General features: G+C 47.4%; 1 protein-coding gene across 1 annotated transcript in view; it reads left to right on the forward strand.

The window, feature by feature from the left end:
* Positions 1 to 13,848, forward strand: part of LOC147007463 (uncharacterized) — a 28,618-nt gene extending 14,770 nt beyond the window's left edge. Inside the window, exons 2-3 of the mRNA XM_085867101.1 lie at positions 7,181 to 7,246; positions 11,937 to 13,848. Coding sequence (XP_085723227.1) covers positions 7,181 to 7,246; positions 11,937 to 12,997 — 1,127 coding nt within the window. The 3' untranslated portion in view covers positions 12,998 to 13,848. The remainder of the gene's footprint in view (positions 1 to 7,180; positions 7,247 to 11,936) is intronic.
* Positions 13,849 to 21,831: the final 7,983 nt, after the last annotated feature.

Raw genomic sequence — 21,831 nt, forward strand, 5'->3', positions numbered from 1 at the left:
TTCCCATTATTTATTTTCCCAAGTAACACTATTCGCACACAGGTGCATCCTTGGAGATGAGTTACAGCAACATACTGTAGTTGCGAAGGAGAAAATGCTCTCACATCGAGGAAAAAAATCTCAAGGAACCTCGTGAATACAGGGGGCTGTCTTTATTTATACTAAAAAAACACATTGATAAACAATTCAATTGAATTTAGAATGGGGAACATTTATGTGAAGTTTTCTCTTGATCTGTCCAGCCATTCTGGAGAAGAAGGTTTTCATATGTTTTAGTGCAGATACAATATGGCGGATAAACCATGTGACGGATGATCATTTGTGTGAACCTTTTGTTCATCATAGATAGTTTTGCCTCATATGTGTAAAGTTTTGCCTCAATCTCTTCAGCCATTTCAGAGAAGTTTTTTGAAGGTTAAAAAACAAACAATGTGCCGACCGAATCACATGACTGATGACGTCATGAAAAATGCTTTTGTGGACCCTCAAAATTTTTCATCCTGATTGTATGTAGTATTCTACATATGCAATTATGACATCATAACGAAGGCACCTATGACGTCATGAGAAAAATGATACTCATTCCCCATGAGGAGTACTTGCCATGTGCCAAGTTGTAATTTTTCCTTGGTGCGGTTGCAGAGATACAGAGGTCCAAAGTTCCGTTTTTCAAACATCTGTCTGCAAGGAGCATGGTGGTCCCTTGGTCCAGTACACCCAGACCCCAAATTTACTCTGGTGGTACTCTTTGGCCCAATACATTATTTGCATCTATAATTTAACCAACACAGACAAGACCTCGTACAACTATAACTTGCTATCGACCCAATATACGAAAGCAGGTATACATTGGTGGTGTGTCTTAACTTCTTGAAGGTTTACTTCTTCAGACGTAGGTGATGATGTACCTCTCGGTGTCTGAGAAGCCTTTTTACAAACTCGGTCTCTTTGACCAACAGAGTCCATAGAAAGTCGACATGCACCCCCTTTCAAAATTTTGAACTTTTGTTATCTTATAACCTGGAATTAAATTACACTAGTACGTGCCCGTAAAAAAAATAAAAAATTAAAAATAAATATTCCAACCACGAGCAACAAACAACAACCACACAGGCCGTTTCTTCGCTCTCTCGTGCCCGTACGTGTGTGGCGTGGAAGTTCGCATGTCACAGTTACGATGATTTGCAATTTAGGTTTTAATGGCCAATTATTCAATTAGCGCCAACGTATTTTGCCTTTTCGCAATGTCATTGCAAGGAAAAACAAAAAGAGAAGAGAAGAGAGAAAAAAATTACTTCCTGGTTCAGAGCATACCAGCTCACTCTGATGTTACCGAAATTTATTCACCGTCTCATATGAAAACGATCATAACTTGCGGTATGAAAACGATCATAACTTGTGGCATTGTGTTTATCTATAAATGCGCATTAAAAATCGAGAGATTATGAGAATACACGAAGTCATCACTCTCCGGAAGTACGTACGTTGTAACCCGTAATGGGGAACGCAGCTGAGCTTCCCTTCCCCATCGGCCACGCCCACACAACAACGTGTCTTGTCATTGCTTTGGTAAATAAATGGCCATAACTTGGGAAGCACTTGTCCGATTAATATCAAACCTTGAAAAGGCACATCCTAAGGGCCCCAGCAATATACCTGGCAAGTTTCAATGAGATCGGACCAGTGGTTGTCGAGAAACAGCGGTCACACACACACACACACACACACACACACACACACACACACACACACACACACACACACACACACACACACACGCACGCACACACACACACATTGCTGGAATTATAGATCGATTAACTCAGAATTTTTCCACCTTTATTTTCACACCGCAACGCACAACTTCCAAAAGAAAAACAAATTATACACATTTTAGAAAATTAAAAATACAAAACAAGAATAACTTTGTTGGATATCTCACACATATACACACATACAAACACACACATACATACACACATACATACACACTTACATACACATACACACATACAAACACACACATACATACACACATACATACACACTTACATACACATACACACATACAAACACACACATACATACCCACACATACATACACACACATACAAACAAACACATATATACCCACACACACATACATACACACATACATACACACATACATACACACATACAAACACACACATACATACCCACACATACATACACACACATACAAACAAACACATATATACCCACACATACATACACACACATACATACACACATACATACACACATACAAACACACATACATACCCACACATACATACACACACATACAAACAAACACATATATACCCACACATACATACACACACATACATACACACATACATACACACATACATACACACATACAAACACACATACATACCCACACATACATACACACACATACAAACAAACACATATATACCCACACATACATACACACACATACATACACACATACATACACACATACAAACACACACATACATACCCACACATACATACACACACATACATACACACATACATACACACATACAAACACACACATACATACCCACACATACATACCCACACATACATACCCAAACATACATACCCACACATACATACACACACATACATACACACATACAAACACACACACATACATACCCACACATACATACACACACATACATACACACACATGCATACACACAGACATACACATACATACAAACACACACATACATACACACAAACACACACATACATACACACACATACATACACACACATACAAACACAGAAACACATACATACCCACACATACATACCCACACATACATACACACATACAAACACACACATACATACCCACACATACATACCCACACATACATACACACACATACACACACATACATACACACATACAAACACACACATACATACCCACACATACATACACACATACATACACACACAGACATACATACATACAAACACACACATACATACACACACATACATACTACACACATACATACAAACACACAAACACATACAAACACACACACATACATACACACATACATACACACTTACATACACATACATACATACATACACACACATACATATGTCAAGGCATGGATCACCCTTTACTTAGGCATGAAGACGTCAATGTACTTGAGAGAAAATGGTTCATTATCTATCAATACATGTGGCCGTATGGAGAGCAGGAAACACCAGGAACACCAATTAGCAATTGAGGTTACCCGGAGAGTGCTCTGTCCGAATAGTTGAGTCACTCCCTCATATATATATATATATATATATATATATATATATATATATATATATATATATATATATATATATATATATATTTTATATATATATATATATATATATATATATATATATATATATATATATATATATATATATATATATATATATATATATATATATATATATATATATATATATATATATATATATATATATATATATATATATACATGGTTTTATCTCCAACAAATTCCATTACATAATCGTCCTTCCTTTCATCCCAGGACCAACTGTTTACCAACTGGCTTCTGTCCTTTCAACACCTGTGTATTAAGCAAGATAAGGAGGATGTGAAGTTACTCCTACATCCACTTACACAATGTTCCTTTGGAATGGAAAACAGGAATATGTTTTAATTAACTGCAAGTGAGTGAAGTGAGTTGGGAAGAAGCAAAAAGCTTTAAAAAGGTACGAATCCCAACACATGTACATTCATGTTTTCATCATGTGAAGGATTACATGTCCATGAATGTTTCCATCATGTGAAGGATTACATGTACATACGTGTTTCCATCATGTGAAGGATTCCATGTCCATGAATGTTTCCATCATGTGAAGGATTGTATGTACATACATGTTTCCATCATGTGTTGGATTATAAGTACATACATTTTTTCATCATGTGAAGGATTACATGTACATGCATGTTTTCATCATGTGAAGGATTACATGTACATACATGTTTTCACATGTGAAGAATTACATGAACATACGTTTCCATCATGTGAAGGTTTACATGTCCATGTATGTTTCCATCACGTGAAGGATTAGATGTCCACATATGTTTTCATCATGTGAAGGATTACACGAGGAGCGGTCGTGGGCGGAGGGGGCGGAGGACAGGGAGGGTGATATCAAGACAGATATAAAATGTATATTTCCCCGATTGAAAATGACTGTGATGCCTCCAAATAGATATGAAACGTTATAAAGAACGGAAACCCACGTTTGTATCGTTTCAGATTTGTTGTCCAGCCCAGATCAGCTGTCTGAGTGCAATGCGTGGACCTTGTGGTGCTTTCTGTGGCCTATCGACAAACATTACATGGCTAAAAGTATGTGGACACCTGCTCGTCCGACGTCTCATTCCAAAACAATGGGCATCGATATGAGTTGGTCTCCCTTTGATGCTTTTACGGCCTCCACTCTTCTGGCAAGGCTTTCCATCAGATGTTGGAACATTGCTGCGGGGATTTGCTTCCATTCAGCCACAAGAGTATTAGTGAGGTCGGACATTGATGTTGGGCGATTATGTCTGACTCGCAGTCGGTTTTCCAATTGATCCCAAACGTGATCGATGGTCAGGTCTCTGTGCAGGCCAATCAAGTTCTTCCACACCGATCTCGACAAATCATTTCTGTATGGACCTTGCTTTGTGCATGGGGGCATTGTCACACTGAAACAGAAAAAGGCCTTCCCCAAACTGATGCCGCAAAGTTGGAAGCACAGAATCGTCCAGAATGTCTGGAATGCTTGACCTATGGAGGTTCTAAGCCACAGGGATTGCCGAACAGCTCCATACAGATGAAGGAAAAGGTCTTGAGGGCCCTGGCCGTGCAAGGGGGGGGGAGGGGGGACACGTTCTTACTATCCACTGAGTCTTCCCGGATCCTGAGCGATGGAAGTATTGGAGTTGTCACATTTTGATAAACTAGTGCGTGGCCGTACGTGCAAAAAAAAATAAAAAATAAAAATAAAAACTTTCAAACCACGTGCCAGAAACAAAAACCACACAGGCCGTTCCTTCGCTCTCATGTTCCTGTAAGCGCGTGGCCGTATGTGCGTGCCCGTACGTGCGTGCCCGTACGTGCGTGGCTGTAAGTGGAAAATAAATAAACTTACAAACAACCACACAGGCCGTTCCTTCGCTCTCGTAAACGACGACTGGATTGGGGCATTGTGTTTATCTATAAATGCGTATAAGAAATCGAGAAATTATTAGAATGCAGTGTCATCACTATCCGGAAGTCTGGAAGGCCGTACGTTGTAACCCGTAAAGGGGAACGCGGTTGAGGATCTCTTCCCCATCGGCCACGCCTACGCAGCAACGTGTTCTGTCATTGGTTGTTAAATAAATGGCCATAACTTGGGGAAAGCACTTGTCCGATTAATATCAAACCTTGAAAAGGCACATCCTCGGGTCCTCAGCAATATAGCTGGCAAGTTTAAATTAGATCGGACCAGTGGTTGTTCGGAAACCGGTCACACACACACACACACACACACACACACACACACACACACACACACACACACACACACACACACACACACACACACACACACACACACACACACACACACACACACACACACACACACACTGCTGGAATTATAGCTGGATGTTGTACCGTTGGTAGTCGTAGCCAGTCGTCGGATGATTCACTCGGTTAACGACATTTTAATTTTTTTCTTTTCACACTTACCCAGACTTAAATTTTTTTTTTAAACCAAGTGACAAATGACCGCACTGTGGTCACAACCGAGGATGCAAAAACACAAACCCAGGCAGTGTATAATCAGCAGAGGCCTCCAGGGCTAATGTGTTCGGCCCACCAGAAAACCAAGATGGCGGCCATATAACATCGGCTTGGTGTCATTGTGGGTGATGTCAAGGGACAGATGTGGGTGCGGTCCGGCAGCTCTCTGATCAATGGGTGCACATTCCAAATAGCGACCACTGTTCCACCACCAAGAACCCAACAACAGCAACAAGTCAGAGAGAAAAACATTTTCTCATCAATGTGATTCAAACGTTATGAATCTTCTCCCCACGTGACCCGACAGCGAAACTTTCTTTGTTGGCTGAAAGTCAGAGAGCTGGTTCGTTTCTTGTCTCTTGGTCATCGACCGTTTATATTTGAAGTTTCCAGTTGTTCAACATTTTCACAGTTGATCTGGTGCTCGATGAGCTTGGATGGAGATCTCAACGTGTTTGGATCTTATTGTGAGGGGTACGTGGGGTGATGGTGGGTCTTGGGGAGGGGTGATGGTGGCTCTGGGGGAGGGGTGAATGTGGGTGATGGTGGGTCTGGGGGAGGGGTTCATGGGGGTGATGGTGGGTCTTGGGGAGGGGTGATGGTGGCTCTGGGGAGGGGTGAATGTGGGTGATGGTGGGTCTGGGGGAGGGGTTCATCGGGGTGATGGTGGGTCTTGGGGAGGGGTGATGGTGGCTCTGGGGGAGGGGTGAATGTGGGTGATGGTGGGTCTGGGGGAGGGGATTGCGGCGTGAATGGGGTCATGGGAGTTCTGTGGAACGGGTACTTTTACCCACTTTTCCCGTTGTGGGAGAAAAACTCAGCCCAGACGAGTTTTCCCGTTCAGTTGAATTCATTAATTGTTTTAATGTTCGCCTGGGAAAAGAGATACCGATAAAAGTCGCTCCGAATCCAAATGTCCTTTCCGGATTTTGTTACTCGCCCGCTGTTTTGACACCACGTGATCCTCGTCACACTCACCCCTTCCGCCATTTTGCGGACAATCCGGTAAAGTTTTGTGCTTCACCTTCCTCTGTGTGGCCCCTGATCGCGACGAACCCTCAAAGTCGGGGAGTGGGGACGAGAGAACGGAATGTTGGGAGGTTCGTTTCCCTGAGACCTAATGACAGGGTTTTGGCCCGGTTCCGCACTCGAGGAGGGGAGGGATGAGGGAGTATGCAGTTCGTTTGGGGAGGTCGGGCCTCAGGTCGCGAGTGCATCGCAGATCAAAGGAAATCGGTCCTTGGAGGGAGCTGTGATGGATTGGAGGGGGACACGGGGAACCCCTGAGATCCGGGATCCTCCATTTGAATAACCAGCGATGTACATCATGGACACGTTACTGACCGCATCACAATCCCTCGACTGTCAGGATCAGCAAAGTCGGTCCGGTGAGGAGAGGGATCCGGGAGGGGGGGGTTGGGGGGTTTGGTGAGCTGTGAACAGGATATGTTAAGGAGTTGTGGATGGATTTGGACGGAGTTTGGTGAACAGGTTCGGTGTGTGACAAGGACAAATTGATTCGATTTTGGTGAAGATCTGATCCGAATCCGGATCCGGGAATGTTTTTAATCCCGGAAGTAATTCTTCACCATGGAGAGACGAGGACCAAAAACGATGTACATCATGATATTTCAATAAGTTGTGGATGAGTTATGTTGAAGATCGGTGGATGAGTTGGTTCGGTGACAATAACAAGACGATTCGATTCTGGTTCAAGTCCGGATCCAGATCCGTCCTATCAGTGGCAGACAAAATGTTACCTCTTCCACCTGGCGGACAGGTATGTTCTGTCCCGAATTTTGCCAGGTGTCTGTGAGTGATGTTAAATATATTGATCATTCGGTCCCTTTGTTAATCACCGACAGGTCACAATTCCAAACCGATCCTCATGGAACTTTACCAAGTTGTGGAGGTAGTCTCATCTGAGAATCCAATTGATTTTGAGGTCAAAGGTCATCTTCAGGTCAAGTTTCTAAAATTGTCATTTTTCATCTGATTGATTTGATATTTGAACAGGATTGATATATTGCGTCACTGAATTGGGAAACTATTTTTGAGGTCAACAGGTCAAAGTTCAACTGAAGGTGAAACTTCTAAAATCATCAATTTCAATCTGAAAAATAATCCATTTTCGTCCCATTGACCTGAGCTTTGATTCAGATTGTCAATTTTAATCCTCATGAAATGGACAATTTGAGGTATCCACGGCAACCTTTGGAGAGGGGGCGGATTTTCCAAGTATCGTGCTCTGCACGATGTCTTATTCTGATTTGTTTTTCTGTCTGGTTGTTTGTTTGTCCACAAAGAACGTATGTTTATGAATTACATTGGATACTGAAGTACCCCAAGACCCCATAAGACCCCTAAAACCCTCTATGGCCTGAAGACCCTTTAGAGTTTAGACCCTTTACAACCCTAAGTACATTTAAAAACCGAAACACCCCGAAGACTTTCAAACCCGTAGAGCCTTTAAGACCCTGAAGATCCCTCTGGCCCTTTCAACCCTCAATATCCCAAATAACCTTGAAGACCCTTTAGAGCCTTTCAGACCTTAGACCCAAAGACACTTTAGAAGCCCAAGACCCTGCAGACCCTGCAGATCCCGTTACACGCTTTAGAACCCTGAAAAAAAAGTTGTGGATGGATTTTCACAAAACTTGGTGGATGAGTTGGTCAGATGACAATAACAAGCCAATTAAATTTTGGTTCAGGTCAGCAGATCCAGCCTATCGGTGGGATACAAAACGTAAACTGTTCATCCTGGGGGAGGTATGTTATTCACCATGAATCATTCAAATCCCAATCCACTCTGTGGACACACAAATGTGTTGTTCGCACAATTTCACCCCACATGGTTCTTCCAGAGGAATCAGGAAGTGACACGATAAGGTGACGCAGTGTGACGTCACTGCCGATCCCGCAAATAATCCGTTTATGTCCGAAGAACCGTTGAGTTCATCAAAGCCAGTTTGTTTACTCATTCTGCTTTGTATTACGACGAGTCTGTCCTACACCCCACTCCACCACAACAACACTTCCGCTGTGGTGGAGTGTTGCAGCATCTGGGTCTGAACCCGAGATGGACGGTCTCGGTGTCGACACCAATAGCACTCCAATCCCAACCCACCCGGAGAGTGGACTGCCCTCGTTGACCGAGCCTGCCGTCTTTGTGACGTCCCAGGAGGTCGCTACTTGGCTGCAGCTGCGACCGGTCTCCCACCGTCTCGTGCGGTGCTGGATGTGGTGACTGGGACGCACGTGGTTCATACCGATGGACACGGCCACGAGCGGCGTGACACTGACATCCCAGCAGAGATGTCGGACGGTTCGCACAGTGGTGCCCAAGGGTAGACGGGGTCTGACGACTGCTCTGATGTGATTGTCCAATATTGCGCCATTAGACCTGCATTTGGAGCATGACTCGGCCCTGCAGCCTGGCCCCGTTGTGCGTTTCATTCGGCGAGAAGGACCATCTCGCGATGTTGGCGGAGTCCCCGACGGACTCACAGGTCGTGACAAACTTGCAGCCCTCCTGGCCCATCCTGCCGCCTGTCCCGTTACTGTTGGGTCTACCCTTCCACGTGTGCCATTGACTTGTGGTGGTATGGGTGAAGGAAGTCCACTGGGCTGCACCAACTGTCACGAGCGGCTGGAGGAGGACACTAACTCAGGGAAGATGGGTGTTTTTACTTATCAGACTGATAACCTTCCAATACAGTCAAGAGATATACGGTCACTTAAAATGTAAATATATACACATATATGTGTATACATATTAATATATAAATATATATATATAAAAAAAAAAAAAATATATATATATATATATATATACACTCGATACATGTTCGAGCACATCAATGTAATAATCATGTTGTGTTTGAATGCATTTCCCATGAAAGAGATATTGTTATGGATTTGGAAGTTTACTGCACTCAACATACAGGTCCTATAGATCAGTTATATTTAAGTACGTGTTGCCAGTTAGGGTCCCGACCCGAGTCTAATGGGTAATTAAATGTTCCTGCACTGTGGAGTTATTTTAATAGTCAGGTTTTCTTTTCGTATATTTTTACACCACCATCAACGCCAGCGTCATCCATCCTCCCCTCGCTCGGCTCGACGCCATTGTCTACGTGTGTTCGATCACGTACGGGGGCGGAGATTACCTTCACCTCAGATCGACACTACGCCCAGAAGGGCAGGGGCGGGCCCCCTTGTCCAACACAGGAACCTCATCACCTCAGATCGAGACTCCGCACAGAAGGGCAGGGGCGTGCTCCTTGTCCAACCAGGAAGCTCAGCACCTCAGGCTGGCTCCGCCTGAGCCAGATAGAGTGTTCAGCCCCGGCCAATCAGATCCCGCGACAGGAGGAAAGGGCTCCGCGTGACGTCCCCACGCCCCCGGGCCAATAAAGGAGCTTGCCGCCCGTTTTGGCCATTGAGAGAGACGAAGAGCGATTTGCGTGCCAAAACCGGCAAGTGAGAAACGAAGAGCAATTTGCACGCCAAAACCAGCCGGTGAGAGAAGGAGGGTCGCGAGGAGGCGCCCCCCCCTGTGAAGATGGGGGTATAATTTTTGGCGCGGTCTGCACGTGTGAGGAGAGTTCTGGTTCTGGCAAGAAGCGCGCACAGGTTCGGAGAGTTCTGGCAAGGAAGTGAGCATCTGTGCGCAAGGTGGTTGAGTGCGAAAGCGTCTGCGCACGGAGTGGTCGGTGCAACGGAGGGTCTTCTCCTGCCAGCCTTCGCCCTGCCGACTTCCGTTTGCCTGGAGCCTGGTCGTGAGGGTGTCTGGATCGTGCTGGGGGTCCAGTTCTGCCCCGAGGACCTGGTCCTTGCAGACCGCACGAGGCGGACAGGTCCGAGACAGGCCTCAATCAAGACCAGTTTGGTCCAATTCTTTTATGTGTGTGCGTATGTGTGTTTGTGGCGCCAGTCAGTTAAGTAGGAAATTGTATAAGTGCCATGCTGTACATACGTGCATTTCTTTTAATCGGTTTAACTCTGCTCTTGCGTGCTTCCCTCGTTCCTCAATTATTATTGTAAAATAAAAATCCCCATTTGTGAAATGTATCCGCTCGTTCGTGTCTTTTCCTCCATTGGCTTGGCATGCTGCGTGTTGGAAAATTAGCCAGGCTATTGCCGCTGTAAAGGGACATTTGGACCGCCGGATCTCGGCGATAAACCGCTCAGCTCGCATGCAGTTCGAGTACGCTAAGTGGCTCATTCCATACGGGTGTCGTCGAGGGCGTGGAGACTCGGTAAATCGGCACGTGGAAATCTAGGTATTTTTAAGATTGGCAAATAACCCTGTACCACGTGGCAGAAATATTGACGATTCACGGTCCGATAAGGGACCCGTACTTTTTCGGAGTTTACTGAAAATGTACGATCTAAATTCCGGGCGATCCGTCGAGCGGACTCTACTGCTCCATCTAGCGGTCGTGCTCGCAGCCGATACCTGGCCCCGCAACAATATAACAATACATTGTGCTTTATCATAAAAAAACTTTTACTTTTTCAAGTTATTTATCAATCAAGTTTAATTGGCAACATTTTTAATGTCTTTATCACCCTTAATCCCATTCAAACAAAATAATTTTTAATACAAGTTGAAGTTGGAAGTAAAATAACAGTTCTCATTATGGGTGGGGGGGGGAATCCCCGTGTCGGAATACTTTGAAAAATTACCGTGCGTAAATGATGTGTATTTCATATATGAATACATAATGGACCGTTGGACCATTGCGTATTTTTGGAACTTGCTTTTAAATTTAATGAGTTAATTATTATTTAAAAAAAAATAATATCGATATCCCAACTCTGACCCCAAGAGTTCATCGAGAGAGTAAAAAAATCGATATCGACAGAGCCTATTTGCTTTCTTCTCCGAAACTACACAAACAATTTCAATGAAACTTGACCACAACATTCTTCACTTGTGATGAACCAAAGTTTATCGACCATAAAATCTGCACTGATTATGGGGGTTTACGGGGGGGGTGGGGTGGGGGTGGGGTTGTGATGATGCATTTTTCGATTCTGTCCAGTTAATTTTGTGTTTCATTGTCTTTTCAGACAAAGAAATGAAAATCATTTCTTTTACCAACTCTACCCAGTTCAACACAGAAGAATATTTCAATCAGAAAATACCATCTTGTCAGGACAATGACAAATCGAGCAGCGTCTCTTTCAACAACCACAAAAGTTGTTTGCAGGTGATCAAGCAGATCCAAGCAAACGAGAAACTCTTCAAGTGTTTCGTTTATCATGAGGCGTTCACTACTTCATCAAATTCACATCGTCACCAAAATATACATTCCACGGATAAACTCTACATATGTTCTGTGTGTCACAAGGCAGTTGGTGATTCATCCACTTTACATCAACATGAACGAGTACATTCCAGGGTTAAACCCCACAAGTGTTCTGTGTGTAACAAGGTGTTTACGCAATCATCAACTTTACATCAACATGAACGAGTACATTCCGGGGTTAAACCCTACAAGTGTTCTGTGTGTAACAAGGTGTTTACGCAATCATCAACTTTACATCAACATGAACGAATACATTCCGGGGATAAACCCTACAAGTGTTCTGTGTGTAACAAGGTGTTTACGCAATCATCAACTTTACATCAACATGAACGAGTACATTCCGGGGTTAAACCCTACAAGTGTTCTGTGTGTAATAAGGCGTTTAATCAATCATCAAATTTACATCAACATGAACGAATACATACAGGGTGTAAACCCCACAAGTGTTCTGTGTGTAATAAGGCGTTTAATCAATCATCAAATTTACATAACCATGAACGAATACATACAGGGTGTAAACCCCACAAGTGTTCTGTGTGTAACAAGGCGTTTAATCAATCATCAAATTTACATAAACATGAACGAATACATTCTGGGTGTAAACCCCACAAGTGTTCTGTGTGTAACAAGGTGTTTAATCAATCATCAAATTTACATCAACATGAACGAATACATTCCGGGGATAAACCCTACAAGTGTTCTGTGTGTAACAAGGTGTTTACGCAATCATCAACTTTACATAAACATGAAAGAATACATATAGGGTGTAAACCCTACAAGTGTTCTGTTTGTCACAAGGCATTTTCTCAAACATTAAATTGACGTAAACATGAACTAGTACATTCCGGGGATAAACCCCACAAGTGTTCTGTGTGCAACAAGGCATTTACTGGTTCATCATCTTTACATCAACATGAACGAATGCATTCCGTGGATAAACCCCACAAGTGTTCTGTTTGTGACAAGGCGTTTGCTTCTTCATCATCTTTATCTCGTCATCAAAAAATACACATGAAGATACAACAGAGGTGCGAGGACCCAGCAATCTCGGTGTGAATCCCGTGTTATCAGGGAAATGACCAAATGCCGGGATCTGGAAAATGAAGTCAAAATAACCTGGAAGTTGAAGAGTGTCGACATCGTGTTAGTGACAGCCACAGCAACTGGAGTGATGAAGAAGAACCTCTGTTAGATCTTCCCAAATATCTCTGGGAATGAATATTACTACAAACTAACTGCAGTTGGAGACTGTCTGGGGTTCAGTGACGATACTGAAAATATCCATCGGAACAAAACTCCGAGAATAAGAAAACTTCACAACTTGTTCAAACAAACATGACCCTTCACCAAAATGGAGGTGGATACACACACACTCTCAAACACACACAAACACACACACACACACACACACACACACACACACACACACACACACAAACACACACAAACATGCATATACACACATTTACACACACACAAACATTTACACAAACATGAATCCACTCAAACACATGTACACACACATATATACACACATACAATCGCACTCACGTGTACCGTATCATTGATATTAGTGCTATTACCGACCGCAATGAAGCCCTTGTATGTCACTCATATGTAAGAAATGGTGATACTGTGAACACATGTCCATTAAAACAGGTTTTTTGTTTGCATTGTCGAGGCTTGTTTTAGACCTCATACATATAAACATATAACAAGGGGGGGGCATGAGGCAAGAGAGGTGGGAGAGGGAAGCACAAAACAATGGGGAACAGAGACATTAGGAGATCTGTGGAATGGGGCGGGAAACATGGGGAATGCAAGATGGACATTACAGGGACTTTCAATTTGAAGGAGGTGGGTTTAGGGTGGATTAACGGGGTTACAAAAGATGAAGGTTTTGGATGAGGGAAGATAAAAGATGGTGCTGAACAGTTGTTTGAAGACCTGGAGGGAGGAGTGGAATTGAACAGAGTGTGTGAGTTTGTTCCAGAGTCAGGAAAAGAACGAAACTGTGAAGGTGAGCAGTGGATCTTGATTTTGGCAGTTTCACCAGAAGAGAGTTTTTGGCACACCTTGAATGCCCTGCAGAAATATAGGAGGGACAGAGCAGGGAGTGGGGGGCAAGGCCGGAGAGTAGATGGTGGAAGACAGAAAGACCACTGACTTTCCTGCGGTGAGATTGAGAGACCCAACAATTCAGCTTCATCGTCGGAGACACCAGTGATCCCAAAAGCCTTGGTTTCCACAGCGAAAAGCCGAGCAAGGTGAGAGGCAGGAGCTCCAGCCCAGAGGGGAAAGCAGAACTCCATCAGACTGCGGATGAAAGCTTTGTATGTGGTAAGAAACTCAGGTTGGCCAAGGAGGAACTTTGCAATAACATACGATGCCCAGTCAGAGGTGACCTTTGTAGACCAGCTTGGAAATGTAGACTTTCCCAGGAAAGATTATGGCAGATCGTGAGACCCAGAATCTTGAATTAAAGGACTTCTTCAAGTAGATTGTTGTTAGATGTGCGGTTTTCCAGAAGTTCCTTTTGCAGAGATAGTGAGAGTGTGAGAATTGTCGGGATTGCAAGACATGTTCGAAATGTTTGACCAGTTTGTGATTTTACCCAAGTCTGTAGCGAGTGAAGAAGGGGCTGCTGCCTACTAATCGGAGGGATGAGAGATGTTGCGACTGGAGTCATCAGCAAAGAAATACATAGGATATTCTGGAGTCTGAGAGATCATTGATGTAAACCAGAAAAAGCACAGGACCCAGAACGTTGCCTTGAGGAACTCCAGCCTTGATGGGAAGAGGAGATGAGAGAGAGAGAGCCATTAAGTCCCACACCTTGACTGCGATAGGAGAGGAAGTCCACAGACGGGAGTGGAGATTGCCTTGGATACCGAAGAAGAGTTTGGTGAGCAATGTGAGATTCCAGACCGTGTCAAAAGCACGCGATATGTCGAGGGATACGGCTCTGATTTTATGTCTTTCATTGAGGACCTCCATCCTTTGTTGGGAGAGCAGAAGCGTATCTATGGTAAAGTGACCTGGTCTGAATCCAAATTGATGATCGAAAATCAAGCCATTGGCGAAGAGGAAGGATTCAATGTCTGAAGCGACGATGCAATGTACCTTGCTGATGATTGTGAGAAGGCTGATTGGTCTGCAGTTGCACCTTTTTTATGCGGTAATGTTTGTTGATTTCCAAGCAGATGGCAGGGGACACGTGGGCTGATGCCGTCTGGACCAGTTGCAGAATCGTCTGGTTGCAGAACTCCCCTCAGGCACTCCCCCGCCCGCCCCTCTGCGGGGGCCTCCGGCACTCCCCTGCCCACCCCTCTGCGGGGGGCATCGAACCCGCAAGTTTGGTGTCAGGAATGGTACGGACCCCTAAAAAAATTTACAGGATTCGAACCCGCAACAATTTGTTATCTGGAACGGGATTCGAGCCAGGGGTGTGCTTAGCAACACCCCCCCCCCCACTCTCCTCCCGAAATTAAGAGCAGGATTGAAATTTTATTTAATATTCAGTACGGACCATGGCGGACCAAGATGAGCTGGTTCAGGTGGGTTTTGAGATTACAATGTTAGAGGACTCCGTAGCTCAGGACAATAGTTTTGAGGGAGATCCTTCCCTGCAGCCAGATCCAGAGGTAATGGGGGCAACCACGTCTATAACAATGCTTGAAGACCCCCTGCATGAAATTTCCCTCACGGAGGACCGAGTCATCCCGATTGGATCCACACCCAATCATCGCAGATCGGCTCCGCCAAAGCCATTGGACACGGACCAGTTGATGGAGATAATGAAACAAATGATGGAGCGCATGGACCTGGGGCGAAACCAACAGAGGAGTGATGTGCAAACACTGAGAGGTGACATTAAAAAAATGGATTGGAATATGCAAACACTGAAGGCGGATCAGGAGGAAATGAAGGTGGGTCAGGAGGAAATGAAGGTGGGTCAGGAGGAAATGAAGGTGGGTCAGGAGGAAATGAAGGTGGGTCAGGAGGAAATGAAGGTGGGTGAGGAGGAAATGAAGGTGGGTGAGGAGGAAATGAAGGTGGGTGAGGAGGAAATGAAGGTGGGTGAGGAGGAAATGAAGGTGGGTCAGGAGGAAATGAAGGTGGGTCAGGAGGAAATGAAGGTGGGTCAGGAGGAAATGAAGGTGGGTCAGGAGGAAATGAAGGTGGGTCAGGAGGAAATGAAGGTGGGTCAGGAGGAAATGAAGGTGGGTGAGGAGGAAATGAAGGTGGGTCAGGAGGAAATGAAGGTGGGTCAGGAGGAAATGAAGGTGGGTCAGGAGGAAATGAAGGTGGGTGAGGAGGAAATGAAGGTGGGTGAGGAGGAAATGAAGGTGGGTGAGGAGGAAATGAAGGTGGGTGAGGAGGAAATGAAGGTGGGTCAGGAGGAAATGAAGGTGGGTCAGGAGGAAATGAAGGCGGAGCTCGCAGATGTCAATGGCGAAATGAAAAACGTGGACCGGAATTTTACAAATAGGATCAGGACTGTACGTGGGGAAATGACCGAGTTGAGGGGGAGTGTGGAAGGTGTCCGGACCACGATGACGACGGGTAAGGTCGAGGTGACGAGTGAAACCACGATAGTCAAGAGAGAAACCGGTGAACTCGGACGGGTGGAGACGAGGGGTCAGGAATCGGGGGTCATAAAGGAGGAATTAAAGGAGGTGACAGAGACGCAGGGAGAAATAGAACGGGAAAGGGAGGAATTGTACAAAATAAAAGAGGAGCAGACACAAATAGAAATGGTCATGGTCAGGGACATTGTGGTTGAGCTTGTGGAATGTTTTGAGACCCAATGCGAGGGTCGGATTAACCTCCCACAGGAACAAGGGGAGACGATATGCTCCCTCGAGGCAGACCGTGACGAGGTGAGTCCGGTAAGGCTGTGTGAGGTGGAGCGGTTGCCTGGTGCGAAAGAGCACACGCCGAGCTTTGGGGGGGATAGAGGCCCCGGGATCTCTTGGGCTAACCCAAGCCCCCAGTGTGATTGTGCCGGAGTGTGTGCCAGAGCGTGTGAGTAGTGCAAATGACATGGCATGGATGAGTGCACGTGAGAAAATGGGACACGGACCGACCCAGACGGGGGTCGTGGGGTTGTGTAACGGACGGGAGTGGCGAGCCTTCTGAGCCGGACGGAGTTATTTCGGAAACCGCGTCGGCTCCGCGGGACTCTGCGTGTGAGAACCGGTCCATGTTTTGCAAACCGCCCAAGCGCGGACGATGCACGATGTGGAACCGGCGTTTAAACGATCAGCACCGGGTACAACACCAGAGCGCGGACGGCCAAAAACGAGGCGAATTGAGGGACCAGTGAATTTGGAAAACATATATCCCCGTGTGAGCACGTGTACGGGGCCCGACGTGCTGCGCGCCGTAATCGTTGATGTTATGGGAAGCTGGGGAGGCCGTCATTAGGGATGTGATGCACTATGGTTACCTTTCCTTCGTTTTCTAAAGGACCTCCCTGAAGATGACATTTTGAGTGAGTGTCTTATTTGCTAAATAGTCATTGTGAGGAATTATTGTCCACTTTGATAGATAATGATATATAGGAGTAACCAACCTCTTGCACCTGAAAATGCAACATATAGTTTGCCATGGGAGAACACGGGGGCTGGGAGGTAGTTTCTGAGTTTGTCAAATGTTTGGCTCTGGGATTTGCTTATGGTCATCGAGTATGCGAGTCTGACTGGAAATTGCAATCTCTGCAGTGAGACTGGAAGGTTGGCGTCTGATGGAGCAAGTTTAACATGATATTGGCCTAGCCCGAGACTGGACAGGAGCAGTGGAGGGTGACAGAGAATCAGAATGCAAGTTTAAATGAACGGCACTTTTTGGCGCACATCCGATGATCGAACACCGCTGGACGCTTTAATTTGAAGATCACACACACAAGACAAAACACAGGTAACGGTGGCGGTTGAGAAACCCCCTTTTTCCCCACGGGGTCCACGGGTACCAACCCCCTTTTTTCCCCACGGGGTCCCCGGGTACCAACCCCCTTTTTCCCACGGGGTCCCCAGGTACCAACACCCTTTTTTCTCTACGGGTACCAACCCCCTTTTTTCCCCATGGGCTCCCTGGGTACCAACCCCCTTTTTCCCCACGGGGTCCACGGGTACCAACCCCCTTTTTCCCACGGGGTCACTGGGTTCCAACCTCCTTTTTTCCCACGGGCTCCCCGGGTACCAACCCCCTTTTCTCCCATGGGGTACCAACCCCCTTTTTCCCACAGGGCCAAACCCCTTTTTTCCCACGGGCTCCCCGGGTACCAACCTCCTTTTTGGTCCCACGGGCTCCCCGGGTACCAACCCCCTTTTGACCCACGGGGTACCAACCCCCTTTTTTCCCACGGGGTCCACGGGTACCAATCCCCTTTTTTCCCCACGGGGTCCCCGGGTACCAACCCCCTTTTTCCCCACGGGGTCCCCTCGTACCAATCCCATTTTTTCCCACGGGGTACCAACCCCCTTTTTCCCCACAGGGTCAGCGGGTACCAACCTCATTTTTTTCCCACGGGGTCCTGGGTACCAACCTCCTTTTTTCCCACGGGGTCCCCGGGTACCAACCTCCTTTTTCCCCACTGGCTCCTCGGGTACCAACCCCCATTTTTCCCCCACGGGGTCCCCAGGTACCAACCCCAGCTTTTCCCCACGGGGTCCCCGGGTACCAACCCCCTTTTCTCAAATGGGGTACCAACCCCATTTTTTCCCACAGGGCCAAACCCCTTTTTTTTCCCACGGGGGTACCCCCGTTTTTTCCCTACGCCCCCTTTTTTGCCCACAGGGTCCCCGGGTACCAACACCCTTTTTTCCCCACGGGGGGTACCAACCCCCCTTTTTGCCCACTGGGTCCCTGGGTACCAACCCCCTTTTTTCCCCATGGGGTCCCTGGGTACCAACCCCCTTTTTCCCCACGGGGTCAACGGGTACCAACCCCCTTTGTTCCCACTGGGTCCACGGGTACCAACCCCCTTTTTCCTCACGGGGTCAACGGGTACCAACCCCCTTTGTTCCCACGGGGTCCCCGGGTACCAACTCCCTTTTTCCCACGGGGACCTGGGTACCAACCCACTTTTTCCCATGGGGGTACCAACCCGCCTTTTTCCCATGGGGGTACCAACCCCCTTTTTCACCATGGGGTCACCAACCCCCTTTTTTCCCACTGGGTCCCCGGGTACCAACCTCCTTTTTACCCACTGGCTCCCCAGGTACCAACCCCATTTTTTCCCCACGGGGTCCCCGGGTACCAACCTCCTTTTTTTCAGCAGGGTCCCCGGGTTCCAACCTCCTTTTTTTCCCACATGGCCAACCCCCTTTTTTCCCCACGGATCCCCGGGTACCAATCCCCCTTTTTCCCCACTGGGTCCCTGGGTACCAACCCCATTTTTCCCCACGGGGACCCGGGTACCAACCCTTTTTTCCCCACGGGCTCCCCGGGTACCAACCCCCTTTTTCCCACGGGCTCCCCAGGTACCAACCCCGTTTTTCTCCACGGTGTCCCCGGGTTACCAAGCCCCTTTTTTCTCCACAGGGTCCCCGGGTCCCAACATTTTTTTTCCCAACGCGCTCCCCGGGTACCATCCCCCTTTTTTCCCCACAGGGTCCCTGGGTACCAACCTTTTTTTCCCACGGGCTCCCCGGGTACCAACCTCCTTTTTTTCCGACAGGGTCCCCGGCTACCAAGCTCCTTTTTTTCCCACGGGCTCCCCGGGTACCAACCCCATTTTTTTCCTATGGGGTCCCCGACTACCAACCCCATTTTTTTCCCACGGGGTCCCCGGGTACCAACCTTTTTTCCCACGGGGCCAACCCCCTTTTTTCCCCACGTTGCCAACCCTCTTTTTTCCCCACAGGGTCCCCGGGTACCAACCTTTTTTCCCACTGGCTCCCCGGGAACCAACCTCCTTTTTTTCCCACGGAATCCCGGGGTACCAACCTCCTTTTTTCCCACGAGGTCCCCGGGTACCAACCTCCTTTTTCCCCACTGGCTCCCCGGGTACCAACCCCCTTTTTTCCCCCACAGGGTCCCCGGTACAAACCCCCTTTTTTCCCCACGGGATCCCCGGGTACCAACCCCCCTTTTCCCCACAGGGTCACCGGGTACCAACCTCATTTTTTCCCACGGGGTCCCGGGTACCAACCTCCTTTTTTCCCACGGGGTCCCGGGGTACCAACCTCCTTTTTCCCAACTGGCTCCTCGGGTACCAACCCCCATTTTTCCCCCACGGGGTCCCCAGGTACCAACCCCATCTTTTCCCCACGGGGTCCCCGGGTACCAACCCCCTTTTCTCAAATGGGGTACCAACCCCCTTTTCTCAAATGGGGTACCAACCCCATTTTTTCCCACAGGGCCAAACCACTTTTTTCCCACGGGGTCCCCGGGTACCAACCCCCGTTTTTTCCCCACGCCCCCTTTTTTGCCCACAGGGTCCCCGGGTACCAACACCATTTTTTCCCCATGGGGGGTACCAACCCCCCTTTTTCCCCACTGGGTCCCTGGGTACCAACCCCCTTTTTCCCCACGGGGTCCCTGGGTACCAACCCCCTTTTTCCCCACGGGGTCAACGGGTACCAACCCCCTTTGTTCCCACGGGGTCCCCGGGTACCAACCCCCTTTTTCCTCACGGGGTCAACGGGTACCAACCCACTTTGTTCCCACGGGGTCCCCGGGTACCAACTCTCTTTTTCCCACGGGGACCCGGGTACCAACCCACTTTTTCCCATGGGGGTACCAACCCGCCTTTTTCCCACAGGGTCCCCGGGTACCAACCCCCTTTTTCCCATGGGGGTACCAACTCCCTTTTTTCACCATGGGGTCACCAACCCCCTTTTTTCCCACGGGGTCCCCGGGTACCAACCTCCTTTTTACCCACTGGCTCCCCAGGTACCAACCCCATTTTTTCCCCACGGGGTCCCCGGGTACCAACCTCCTTTTTTTCAGCAGGGTCCCCGGGTTCCAACCTCCTTTTTTTCCCACATGGCCAACCCCCTTTTTTCCCCATGGATCCCCGGGTACCAATCCCCCTTTTCCCCACTGGGTCCCTGGGTACCAACCCCATTTTTTCCCCACGGGGACCCGGGTACCAACCCTTTTTTCCCCACGGGCTCCCCGGGTACCAACCCCCTTTTTCCCACGGGCTCCCCAGGTACCAACCCCGTTTTTCCCCACGGTGTCCCCGGGTTACCAAGCCCCTTTTTTCTCCACAGGGTCCCCGGGTCCCAACCTTTTTTTTCCCAACGCGCTCCCCGGGTACCATCCCCCTTTTTTCCCCACAGGGTCCCTGGGTACCAACCTTTTTTTCCCACGGGCTCCCCGGGTACCAACCTCCTTTTTTTCCGACGGGGTCCCCGGGTACCAAGCTCCTTTTTTTCCCACGGGCTCCCCGGGTACCAACCCCATTTTTTTCCTATGGGGTCCCCGGCTACCAACCCCATTTTTTTGCCACGGGGTCCCCGGGTACCAACCTTTTTTCCCACGGGGCCAACCCCCTTTTTCCCCACAGTGCCAACCCTCTTTTTTCCCCACAGGGTCCCCGGGTACCAACCTTTTTTCCCACTGGCTCCCGGGAACCAACCTCCTTTTTTTCCCACAGAATCCCGGGGTACCAACCTCCTTTTTTCCCACGAGGTCCCCGGGTA

This window comes from Eptatretus burgeri, unplaced genomic scaffold, assembly GCF_056783735.1.
Source record: "Eptatretus burgeri isolate ZD-2024b unplaced genomic scaffold, Ebu_testis_v1 Ebu_testis_scaffold_155, whole genome shotgun sequence".
NCBI classification, from domain to species: domain Eukaryota; kingdom Metazoa; phylum Chordata; class Myxini; order Myxiniformes; family Myxinidae; genus Eptatretus; species Eptatretus burgeri.